General features: G+C 44.7%; 1 protein-coding gene across 5 annotated transcripts in view; it reads right to left on the bottom strand.

Moving 5' to 3' along the window:
* Positions 1-13,177, bottom strand: part of NHSL1 (NHS like 1) — a 194,951-nt gene that overhangs the window by 98,071 nt on the left and 83,703 nt on the right. The window contains exon 1 of one of the 5 annotated variants that reach the window (XM_077351465.1): positions 8,685-8,963. The exons of the other annotated variants lie outside the window; for them this stretch is intronic. Within the exon in view, the coding sequence (XP_077207580.1) occupies positions 8,685-8,700 (16 nt within the window). The 5' untranslated portion in view covers positions 8,701-8,963. Of the gene's footprint in view, positions 1-8,684; positions 8,964-13,177 lie in introns of those variants that run through there. 5 annotated transcript variants of the gene reach the window in all.

The raw sequence follows: 13,177 nt of genomic DNA, 5'->3' as shown, positions 1-13,177 counted from the left end.
TCTGTAGCACCACTACACTCTTGTGCCCCCCCCCAGGGCTCTTTACTCTGTGGGAGAAAACTTGTTGCCGATTCTTGACCCACGAGAGGTACGTCTGGCCTCAAAATGGGCTACAGCCTTTTCGGTCCTGGACCCGACCTGGTGAAATGAGCTCTCAGGTGAGCTGATGGCCCTGTTGGAGCTTTCTCAGTTCCCCAGAGCCTGCAAGATGGTGCTCTTCTGCCAGGTCTTTGGGCAAGGCCAGGATAATTAGACCAAGGCTCACCCCCCCTCAACCCCAGAGTGGCTAGAACAGCAGCAACTCCATGATTACCAGCTGTTATCATTAATCCCAAGGCAATCGTTTGGGAAGCTTCGGAATGGAGGGGGCTGGGTTCTTTTCATCACCAGAGTGGGACAGATTATTTCACTGGGGTTTTATTGTAGGGTTTTAAATGTGTAACCTGCCACATAGTGGTGAGCTATGAATGAATGAATAAATAAATAAATAAATGATTCAATTTTTACAAAGGCACTTGAAGTAAAACAAGTAAAAAAACCTAACTTCCAAACCTTTCAGAGTTAACAAGGAATCAAATTGTTAAATTAGTCAAAAGTCTGGTGTACAAAGAACTAATTAAATTGAGTGTTAGGTAGATGGCAGGTGTATTTACATGGCCACAAATCAACCTCCAAAGAAGTTCTATTTCTGACAGACATACCACATATCTGAAAGTAGGGACATACAAAGTAGGCTACTTGCATCCCTTTTTTCCAAGGGCTCAGGGTGAAATCTAGCATAATTAAAATGGTCAGAAGCAAGTTGTGTCCTGTGCTTCTTCCTGCTACATCCAGTACAAATATTTCCATCCTTTCCCATTTCAGCTTTAACTCTGGTAAAGTTTTATATTTGGTTAACGCTACCATGGTCATTTTCATCTGGGTTTTAAGAACTATACCCATTAGTTCCAAAATTCTCTTGGTACATACGGCACTACAGTGATGATAACTTGAATAAGGATGAGCAGGAGAGAACTTGTATAGGATGTGAAGAAAATTCTTGAGCCGAAAAGGCTCTAAATTCTCTGGTTAAAAGAGTACATCACATTTGCTGACTAGCTTTGACAGCCAGCTAAAACCTGTGCTTGCCAACTTTCTGCTTCACAGTATTTCCAAAGTAACTGCAGCATGCTTCTGCTGAGTCCCAGAGAATGCCATCTTGCCCAAACATGCATAAACAGGAATTGTTATCTCAAAAATAAAATGACACTTGGTTTTTAAAAATGGTATACAGATACAGCAATGCTGTTTACCACAGATGTTTACCACAATAGTGAGTTGAATCCAGATTAAATTGGCAACTTTTAGCAATTGCCCCTTCCCACTGTAGACTCCTTCATGTCATTCTTCAGGATCTCCTGTCTCCAAGGAGCAGCACTTTGTGTAGATCAGTGTATTTCAATGAAAAGGGCAACTTGAAAGTTCCATTCAGTCATTGGAAAATGTAATCTGGCTCCAGCCCAGTATGTGTCTGAATCCCTTAGTCCTGGATAGCCCACCCAGAATTCTTATGCTATATTACTGTTTTCTCCTTTCCTTCTTTTTGCCTCCTCTGTTTTATTTTGCAAGCTCCCTTGAGCAGGTACTCTACAGTGGAGACACAGAAATATTCTAAACTAGAAATATAGCCCATTGCAGATTGAAATGCAATGGGCGCTAGCAGTTATCCCCCCCCCCCCGCTCCGTGGAGCAGCCTACCTAAAGCGTAGGAGGGAGGGAGAGCCATTCTCCCTCCCTCTCTTAGTTTCGTCCTTCCAGCTGCCCTGGCCGGTCGTAGTGAGCTCCTCAGGCTCTTCTCTGAGCTTGGCTGGCTGGCTGATGGGCAGGAGAAGGAGGCTTCGAGCCAGCGGCAGCAGCAAAATCCTTGCAGCAGGAAGAGGCGATGGGGCGTCAGGGGCGGGGCGGACGTCTCCGGCGGCGCCGCTGATGGGGCGGCGAACGTAGCTTCCTGCGGCGGCGCAGCAGAAGCGGCTGTACTGTTGGGCTGACGGCCCCACCGGCTTCGGGGCGGTCAGCGACTCGGCGGCGGGCTGCGGGGCTCGTTGTTGTTGAGCAGGCTGCGGTCCAGCTTCTTCTGCCTGGGAGCCAGCTGATCCTGCAGGCGCCGCGTCCGCCAGTCCAGGTACCGGCTCCACATGCAGCTCGCCTGCCAGCCCACCAGCAACGCCGAGCCGAAGGCCAGCAGGACAGCCAACAGCAGCGGCCGTTCCGACAGCGGTAGGAAGCGTCAGGCCGCGTCAGGCAGGGAGTCCCCGGCAGTCGCGCTGTGCGCGGCTGCCGGGGACTCCCTGCCCGGAGGCCTGACGCGGCGAGAGGCGCTTCGCGCTTCGCGCCTCTCTCCGCGTCAGGTCGGGAGCAACTGAGAGCCGCGCTGCGCGCGGCTCTCAGTTCCTGGGGCTGGGAATCGGAGGGACCAATCGGCAGGCGCTTCGCGCCTGCCGATTGGTCCCTCCGATTGTCTGTCATGAGGAAGGGTCCAATCTGGACCCTTCCTCATCCCGGACTCATCCCGCCCCAGGACCCCTTACTGCTTTATTTAGACCGTGGCGCCCGCGGCGCCACGGGCGGTTTACAGATAAGCAAACCATTTCCCAGTCTCACCATTTTCATGAAACTTTGGCTTAAAACTTTAGATCTCTGCAAACAACATCTGAATTTATGTAGCCTTATTTGGGCATATTCATCCTATTATCCTTAAAAGGTAGCTTTTACTCACTTCATTTATTATTTGCCTTTCTCACTGTGACTGAAGGTGGACTTTAAGGTTCCAAGGGAACAATCTAGTATTTCTGCTTATGTCACTCTGTAAACATCATCTATCATAAGAGTGCTAAAGAAATAATATTGGCAGCAAAAACAACAATGCTGTATGGCAAATATACAACCCTCATTTATGAAATGCCCTGGCATGATAAGAGGCCCAGCCACAGCCACACACCTTGGTTCTGCATGGCCCCACCTTCCTGCACCCAGAGGGGGCAGAAGGCATCATTTCAAAGGGGCTAGAGTCCAGCCCACTGATGGCTCCAGCCACTGTGAGACCAGGGCCATAAGAGGCTAGTTCAATGGCCAGTTGGCTGACAGAGAGCTTCTGGCTCTAGAGACATTGGCAGAGTGACCAAGGCTCTTCTGAGAGCCTGAATAGGAAAGGCTGCAGCACAGCCAGCGAAGGCTTCCTGGGGAGCCAGAAAGGGAAGTGCTAGGCCATGGCAGTCAGGGCAGCCTGGAAGGAATGAGGAGGAAGAGCAGAGGTTAGTTTGGCTAGAAAACAGACCTAGGTTCAAGGCTCAGGAAGACTGGACAGCAAGGGAGAAACTGAGGAGGAAGAAAAGAAGGACTATGTTAGAAGTCAGAGAATGTGTGGCAAGCCAACAGTCTTGGAAGAGATAACCACAGGATAACCAACCTGTAAATAAATGGGAATGAGTGAACTGTATGACATGTTATCCATGGTTATAATGGAGGCCCTGGAAAACCATACACCTGAACCCCCAAATTCTACAACTGCCTTATAATTGGGCAATTTTAATCATGCCCCATGACAAGCAAGCACATAGTTTGATGAAGCACCTTGCTTCATTGGCCCTTTCTCCTTCTACCACAATGTAATTATTTTTTACAAACCACCCAATTCCTGAGCTAAAATTATAAACAAAGACTCAATAAAAGTATTTCTGCACACAACTGTTGCTGAGGCATATAAATTTAAATATATAAAGACAAATAATATTTATTTATTTATTTATTTATTTATTTATTTATTTATTTATTTATTTATTTATTTATTTATTTATTTATGATTTATGAAAGTGAAGAGGAACTAAAGAGCCTGTTGATGCGGGTGAAGGAGGAGAGTGAAAAAGTTGGCTTGAAACTCAACATCAAGAAAAAAAAGATCATGGCATCCAGCCCTCTCAATTCTTGGCAAATAGATGGGGAAGAAATGGAGATAGTGACAGATTTTATTTTCCTGGGCTCCAAGATCACTGCAGATGGGGACTGCAGCAAAGCAATTAAAAGATGCTTACTCCTGGGGAGGAAAGCTATGGCAAATCTAGACATCATCCTAAAAAGCAGAGACATCACCCTGCCAACAAAAGTACGTTTAGTCAAGGCTATGGTATTCCCAGTTGCAACATATGACTGCGAAAGTTGGACCATAAGGAAGGCTGAGCGTCAAAGAATTGAGGCTTTTGAACTCTGGTGCTGGAGAAGACTCCCTTGGACTGCAAGGTGAACAAGCCGGTCAGTCCTAGAGGAGATCAGCCCTGCCTGCTCCTTAGAAGGCCAGATCCTGAAGATGAAACTGAAATACTTTGGCCACCTCATGAGAAGGAAGGACTCCCTGGAGAAGAGCCTAATGCTGGGAGCGATCGAGGGCAAAAGAAGAAGGGGACGACAGAGAACGAGGTGGCTGGATGGAGTTACAGAAGCAGTAGGTGCAAACTTAAATGGACTCCGAGGAATGGTAGAGGACAGGAAGGCCTGGAGGATCATTGTCCATGGGGTCGCGATGACACGACTTCGCACCTAACAACAAAATCATTAATGCTCGGCATGGTCAGCAACAAAAGGAAACGTGGTTGCCAAAGGATCCACTAGCTCCACACGATCAAAGCCGATACAGGGATGACCATGAACCAACTGAAAGAATCAGTCATTAACAGAAATGTATGGTGAAAATTTTCCTATAGAATCACTGAGGGTTGGACACGACTGAACAGATAACATCACAATCACATACACTGATAAATAGAAATGTAACAGACAAACAAATATGTTTAAAGAGCAATAAGAAACTACACATGATTCTGCCTTTCATTGTTTTCCTCTGAATTTGTTCTTTAGCCGTTTGTAAATAGGATTAATTGACTATAAACTATAAACAAACAGCTATACGCAACTGGAGAAGAGTCAACTAGAGTAGCGGTCCCCAACCTTTTTAGGGTTGAGGACCGCCTCCGGGGGTGGGGAAGTCTGAGCCAAACAACCGCAGACAAAACCAGACTGCCTTTTTCCTTTTGGGGGAATAGCACCTATTCAGGGCCAATTGTGGCTCTTGCTCAAGATTCTGCATGTTCCTTTCAGGTCTGCAGTGGATGAAGCATTGAACTGCAACTGACCGAAACAAGAAACAGGTACGGCTACCTGTCTGTGCCATGTTGAGGTACGGCTACCTGTCTGTGCCAGTCATCGCCGCTCTTCCAAGAGCAATGCAGGGGCATCTGTGGATTCCTTTCAAAGAGGCTTGAGTTAGCAGGGAAAGCTTTCCCCCTCAACCTAACAGTTGACTGACAGGGAGGCCACAATAAAGCTCTTTCTCACTTACAATACTGTTGTGACCAGCCTCACTGCTGGTGGGAAGATGCAGCCAAGCCATATGTTTCTCTTCTCTCCCCTCTCCAAACAGTTGAGGCCTACCAGACAGGGTTACTGTGCAGATGAAAGAGGATGGTGTTGCAGGGTTGCTTTTGCCTCCTGTTTCAACTACAAAACAACCCTGTGTAAGGTAAAGGTAAAGGTATCCCCTGTGCAAGCACCGAGTCATGTCTGACCCTTGGGGTGACGCCCTCTAGCGTTTTCATGGCAGACTCAATACGGGGTGGTTTGCCAGTGCCTTCCCCAGTCATGACCGTTTACCCCCCAGCAAGCTGGGTACTCATTTTACCGACCTCGGAAGGATGGAAGGCTGAGTCAACCTTGAGCCGGCTGCTGGGATTGAACTCCCAGCCTCATGGGCAAAGCTTTCAGACGGCTGCCTTACCACTCTGCGCCACAAGAGGCTCTAAACAACCCTGTGTGGTAAGCCTCAAATGTTTCCTTTGCCCAACACCCTCTACAATAGGTCTCAAGTGTTTCATCTTCACAAGAAGCCTGTGCAGGAGGCTTCAAACTTTTCTTCTTCATAACAACCCTGTTCACCCTCCGATTTTTATAGTGTGGAGATGAGCTGTACTTCTAGGAGATCTCTATGTCCCACCTGGAGTTTGACTACCCTTGGGCTGGAAATATTCCTTGAGGTTTGGAGGTGGGGTCTCAAAACGTTCACCACCCAAAGCAACCAATTTCCACTGGGGAGCTGATATTTATAGTCTGGAGGATAGCAGCAATAGCGCAGATGAAGAACAACCTGCAAGCTGACTTGGGGACAGGGTGGTACAGGTGTGTCCTGCCTGGGATTTGGGCTCTGGACAGCCCTTACCAGCAACAGTTCTCTACAGCCCATTATATATTTTTTCCACAATGGGCTTTATTGCTAGTTTCAATATTAATAAAAATAAATGTAAGGTCCTCTGAATGTTACTTCTGCATAGTGAGATCAATACTTGCTGCTGCATGTAAATCTTCTCAGCCACTTTTTCTCATTCTGCAGTAAGCTCAATTATATTGGACTATGTTTTGAAGTCTATTAATCAAATACCTTTCTATCCTGCCTTTTCTCCAAGCAGTTAAGGGCACCTGATCTCCTAGATCCTAGTCCAGGACCCTAGGCCAAAACTGTATTGCTACATTAGTTCCCTCTGGCTATATTATTAATTAATAATTAAAATAATTATTCCAAAGAGATTTTCAAAATGCACTATGTGTAGCGATAGGACAGTATCTCATGCAGCTAACAAAGATATGCAAGAAAAATCTCATCATCCACTTTAGCTCATCGGGCTACGTTTAGTTAGCAGCTGTGGGGGTAGAGTTCTTGAAAGCACCATGGTCAGAACAAGGATCCCCTCCCCCCATTAATGGCATTGATCTGACAGCATGATATTGCTTCCAAGAATATCTGGAAGTGATGGCCAGTTTGGTGTAGTGGTTAGGAGTGCGGACTTCTAATCTGGCATGCCGGGTTCGATTCTGCGCTCCCCCACATGCAACCAGCTGGGTGACCTTGGGCTCGCCACAGCACTGATAAAACTGTTCTGACCGAGCAGTGATATCAGCGCTCTCTCAGCCTCACCCACCCCACAGGGTGTCTGTTGTGGGGAGAGGAATGGGAAGGCGACTGTAAGCCGCTTTGAGCCTCCTTCGGGTAGGGAAAAGCGGCATATAAGAACCAACTCTTCTTCTTCTTCTTCTTCTTCTTCTCTAAGAATGGCCAGAAATTCTATGATTTCTTCAGTGATTCCTAGACATCACTTCTAGATATTCCCAGAAATGATGTCACACTGTCACTGATTGCCCCCCACATCTCCCATACCCATCCGCTGGCTGACAGCCCTGGCAACTCTGGGGGAGAGATATGGATAGAATTTAACTTCCCCCCCCCAGCTCCATATTTGTTTCCCAAACTTCACCAATTGTTCTCAGAGTTGCTGTTCACTTTACACTTGAAACACACGAACATCATAGAGTCAACATTTCGTTTTTCCACTTATGAGGGCAGCAAAAGGAAACAGAACCTGATGTGGAGATAGCAAGAGATTTATGCTAAACCTTATCCTGATTAAAAGAACAAGAAGTATAGCACATTCCTTTTGCCTTGATAACTGAGTCAGCCTGACATATGCAGTCATCCCAAACTACTCTGCCAAGGAGGCAGCAGGAAATACTAGTGATCTCTGAACACTGCTCCTGGCTTGTTTTAGCCGCCCTTTATTGACACGATCATAAAAAGGTCATTTAAGATGTATTTGTCTTTGTGTTCAAAGTACTTGAGATGTACTCAATATCTGCAATATTTTGCAACCAAAATATATTCTCTGATGATCATGATATATTGCATGAAGAAACTCTCTCAGAGTGGAACAAAGCATCAAAGCAGTGCACTCCTATACACTGGATAGTAAAAGGAATTAATATTAATTTAATATGTTAACTAAAGGGCTCCTCTAAGCCTATCCTAAATTTTGTTTCTATTCTTTAATACCTCCTCCCCCGCCCAAATGAGAAGATGAGCAGTCCTGCATTTAAACAATTACACATCAATGAATTATTTGTGAAAACTAAATTTGAGAAGTCAAAACAGTTACAGAGGTACAACACACCTCTTCAATGATTAAAAGAGAAAAGGAATCAAATTTAAGATAACATTTTAGCAAAACAAAGAATCTCTAATTTTAGCTTCTCATCACACATAGTTGCTTGTCAGCACAATACTTTATGTAGGGATCAACTTTTGCATTTATTATATAGTGAAAATACATTTATAGCCTTTCCTCCATTTATCTCCTTCCCCTCCTCCATTTATCTCCTCATACCATATTGTGAATAATTCAACAATGATACTGTTTGACAAAGACCTATTAAGCAACGCTGCCAGACCTTACAACTCCCCAAATCTACTCCAAACATTTCCAAAACACAGACAGTTCATTTCAAATACTTAGCATGATCAGCAATTTACACCCTATAAGGCAATCTTGTATGGAAAGCTGGGGGGAGGGGGGTCACATTTTGCATAGGAAGAAAACCGAAGAAAAAAATGAGTTATTTTCCTGATGCTTATAAAGGGCAATGGTTTAAATGAATTTTGCTTGCTCCCATATCAGATCCAGGCAAAAATCAAACTTCTCCTATATTTTAAAAAGTTGTTTAAGAGTTGTTAGCACAGCCGAGAGTTTACAGCCAGAACCACTCTGGAAGAAAGCAGCACGACAACCCTGTCTAGTATAATAGGAGAACCACATTATGACTAAAGTGTCACTTACCTTTCAAACAAAACATCCTGAGACAATTCCATGGAGGGAGGCAAAAGGGCCCTGCTGGCAAAGAATGCAGTGCACCAGTGCTAGGTACAGCTGTTCCCCAGCCCGCCCCATCCAAGCGCACAGCCAGAGAAGCCTGGCGGCTAGCCAGCTCTAGCTGTTAAAGGAAGCAGCTGCCCAGCTCACTGATTTCGAAACACTACTGACACCTCTTATCTCCCGTGTCGTATTCTTAAAAAGCAGTTATTAAAAGGCAACTGTGATTCTTCAGCCATGCCCTGCACTGTACAAAGCTGTTACACTGTCAATGGTTTTCCACTGAAAATGGTTCTTTGCAGTTGGTCAGGGCTAGGAAAAACAAACCACCCTTAATCTATCTCAGCCTATGAAAAGTAAATTCAGCCTCTCTACACTTTCTTCCAAATTGTCCTGGAAGGCAATACATCTCAAGTGCTTTGCTGGACTGTCTTCCATAATGCATGTGCATGCACATATACACACAAAATGTACACAACAACAACAAAAAGACACATAGTCATCATTGTCATTGAGCAACAAACTCTTGTAAACTAAACTGCCCTCTAAAAATACTAGAACTATTTTTTTCAAGTTACATGAGTTCAAGAATACCTCATCAAAGACTCCTCACCAGTCCTCCACAATACAGAATCCCTATGAAATACCATTTGAGAGGAGAAGTAGAACAAGGATGGAACAAGGCAGACAGTGGTAAGGGAGGAGCTATTGAAGAAAGTATCATCTTGTAGACCTCTCAGAAGCAGCAAACACAAAAAAGAAAACATTTGGTTCACATTGGTGCCATAACAGAGAGAACAGTTCCTATGGTAGAACACATACTAGTGTTATCCACCCTGATCCAACCAGGAAGGGTGAGTTACAAAAATAAAATCAGCAGCAGCAGATAGTTAGGAGTCTGTGGCAAAATTGTGTTAGCTAGTATTTGTTCCGGGGGGGGGGGGGTCTTTATTCTCCCTACACAATGCTCAACTTCATTTGGTTCTGTAAAAGAAGGAAGCAACACACATGATGACTGAACAAGTTTCAGCCTTAGAAACAGTATGCAAAATGAATACTGATTGTGGTTTTAACACTGAAATTGAAATGTGTATTATTTGCCACTTTGCTTCTTGGGAAAATATCCAAAAGTTGACATTTTAACACATGTACATGAAGACATGAACATGTGTTTCAACAAGCACTTGAATTAACAGTCACAGAGTCCAATCTTTTTTAAATGCATTCATTAATTACTTGGGAGGGGGAAATAAACAACACATTAATGAAGTTCTCAAGGGGCAATAAATTGTGAGCAGCTGTGAACACCAGTACAGGCTGAGGAATACAATGAGAGGCCATTAAGAAGTAAAACACATGAATGGAAACATACGTGCATATATAACATCTTTAAACAGCCCGTGGCGCCACGGGCGCCACGGACTATATAATTCGTTAAGCCCCCTAGAGGTGGGCTTTGTCCGTGATGAGGAAGGGTCCGGGTTGGACCCTTCCTCACGACAGACAATCGGAGGGACCAATCGGCAGGCGCGAAGCGCCTGCCGATTGGTCCCTCCGATTCCCAGGCTGAGCAACTGCGAGCCGCGCACAGCGCGGCTCGCAGTTGCTCCCGGACTGACGCGGCGAGAGGCGCGAAGCGCCTCTCGCCGCGTCAGACCGCCGCCCGAGGGAACCCCCAGCAGTCGCGCGAAGCGCGGCTGCTGGGGGTTCCCTCCCTGCCGGTCTGACGCTGCGGGAGGCGCGAAGCGCCTCGCGCAGCGTCAGATCGCCGCCCGAGGGAATCCCCAGCAGTCGCGCGAAGCGCGCCTGCTGGGGGTTCCCTCCCTGCCGGTCTCCCCTTTCAAAACCCCTTTTTATAAAGGGGCTTTGAAACTAGTAGCATAATAAAATCCGTGCACAATTGGAACCTAAAATGTAACAAAAATGATAGCAGTGCTGAAAAATCATGCAAAAAAATTGTTCTCCTATAGATAGATGAATCAGGGTGCTATTTTTTAAACTTTAGGGCCATTATCATAAGTTTAGCAACGTTCCAGCACAACTATTTTAAACCTCTCCAGAAACTATTTCCACTATACTGCTGCAGTCAGAAGGCTGTCAATTTATAAAACTACAAATAAAATCCATGTGACCCAAAATGAAACAAAGTAATATGCATGGTGAGTTCTCCAGAAATCTTTATCTATTGTAAGTTAAAAGGATGGCCTTGCAGGTAGCCTGAAGATCTATATCTAAAGCCTGAAACATTTTTTCTCTCCCCTCTCCCCTTTTTGACTATTTTAGCATCCGGCCTGAAGTCAGCTAGCACGCCATTCTGTGTCATTTGGGTTGGTCTTAATAAATGGCATTTACATGGATTTGTTTTGGATTTTTCCGAGGCCAATACAGCTACTTGGAACTTGCATCAGCTTTTAAAACTGGCTCCTGTTATCTGTATTCCTCAACAACTTGGTTTGAAGCCATTAGCAGGTGATAATGCTTATCTCCACACTAGGAATAAACTCTGCTGTCTGTTAATTCTGAGTATCAAATTTGAGTTGGGGGCTAGCATTCCCACAAGACAGGTGTTGCTTGAAACATTCCAGTTACATGGCCTGGCATCTGCGTCAGAGAAATTCTGCTATATTAATATAAAAAATGGAGGGATCTCAGATCAAGGCTCATTACAATACTGTCTTGACAATTCTCATTTTTATAAGGCAAGGTAAAATATTTTTTTAAATAGACAAGGTGTAGAGGAAATTAAGACTAAGATATATGGAACTTTTGGAACAGACAGGCAGTAAAATCAGCAATAAATCTGTTTATTCAGTCTACCACTGTATTTAGGAACAAATAAAGCCACGTACCCTAGTAAGATTACAAAATCCATGGACATAAGCTCACAGCAAAGATAACCACTGATGAGAAATGGGTGGAGAAGCAGCACTGCTCAGTCTATGGTGCTGGAAAGAGCTATCAAGTCACCAACACATTATGGTGTTCAAGGCAACAGATGAACAGAAACTGCTTGCCATTGACTGCCTCTGCATAGCAGCCTTAGTCTTCCTTAGTGGTCTCCTATCCAAGTGCTAAGCCAGGACCAAACTGGATTAGCTTCTCAGATCTGACAAGATCAGCCTAGCCTGGGCCATCCAGGTCAGGTTGCTCAGTATATAGCTCTTCATGTTTTCAGTCTATATTATATACCAAAGTTTCGAAAGAAACTGAGGTCAAAGAAGATGCTCTGAAACGGTCAGCCTCAGAAAAATCCAAATTGACATACAAACCTGCTTTGCATTAAATTAGTCCCTCTTGCGCAATGTTTTTCTGACTGGCAGTGGAAGTCTGTATCTCAGACAGAGAAGGGGCCTTTCTCACACCAAGCTACCTAAGATCCTTTAACTGGTAATATTGTGCCTTTTAAAAATATATAATAACAAAATCATGCAATCAGCCAATCTAAAGTCAAGTAATAATGAAACAGGCCCATAATACCTAAATATAAATGTCCTGCCCTGTAAAATCTATACACAGGTATTTGGTAATATAAGCCTTGTTCTATGATTAAGATTATTAGAAACTATAAAAGCTATTGTTTGGCCACTGCTGAAACATCCCTGTTAGTTCTGGGTTACAACACAGGCCAGTATCAGTGTGATATCAATAGCACTGTCTGTCAATCCCTGAACACTCAGGGATCAGGAAATTCCACAGTATAAAAATGGCAAAGAAGAACGACCATTGAATCACTTACTGTGAATGGTCCTTCTCCTTGAAGTCAGGAGGGCATCTCGGTGGGTGTTTCCCACCACTCTAACTGGGAGGCAGGACTAAAATTCAACTTCATGTCCTGTGTGGTGGGAAGCACCCTGCTCCAGTCTGGATGACAAGCCTCTCCAAAAAAGGCAATAGTCAGTGAAGAGATCTGCTTTGTTCCACCTTTACAGGAGGCATATAGATTTGTGATATTTGCTTAAAAGACTCAGATGGAATAAAGTGGACCCTCTACCAGTCCCCAGCACATTATAGCTGCCCTCACAGGGGAAGCTGGAATGTGTGCATTTTAGCAGTTCAGTCTTGGCTAAGACCTGTATTCCAACTTCAAGCACAACCATTTTGGGCCTCAGCACATGAAAACTGGGGCAAACCAGAAGAGTTCACATCTATGAATGCCAGGTTTGCAGACACCTTTTTCCATCTGGTCAATCATGAACAGATTTAATCCTAGTCTGAGTTTACCTGGCACTCCGTAATCTACCCAGTTGCTGGACCTTGTCTCTAGCCTCTTGTTCTTTGTCCCTCCTCCATTTCCTTGGATAACCAGTTCACAGCCTGTAATTGAGTTCACATCCTGTCTCTGGCTCTTGATTCTCCCCCCAATAGGTAGAAGCTGGAAGGAAAAACAGTACAATCTGTCTTGAGCTTGAAGGGTCTGGATGGCTAGGAACCATGTTTATGGCTGTTAGATTTTATTTGAA

Source organism: Paroedura picta, chromosome 1 (genome assembly GCF_049243985.1).
Source record: "Paroedura picta isolate Pp20150507F chromosome 1, Ppicta_v3.0, whole genome shotgun sequence".
NCBI lineage: Eukaryota > Metazoa > Chordata > Lepidosauria > Squamata > Gekkonidae > Paroedura > Paroedura picta.
This window is presented reverse-complemented; position numbering and strand designations above follow the sequence as displayed.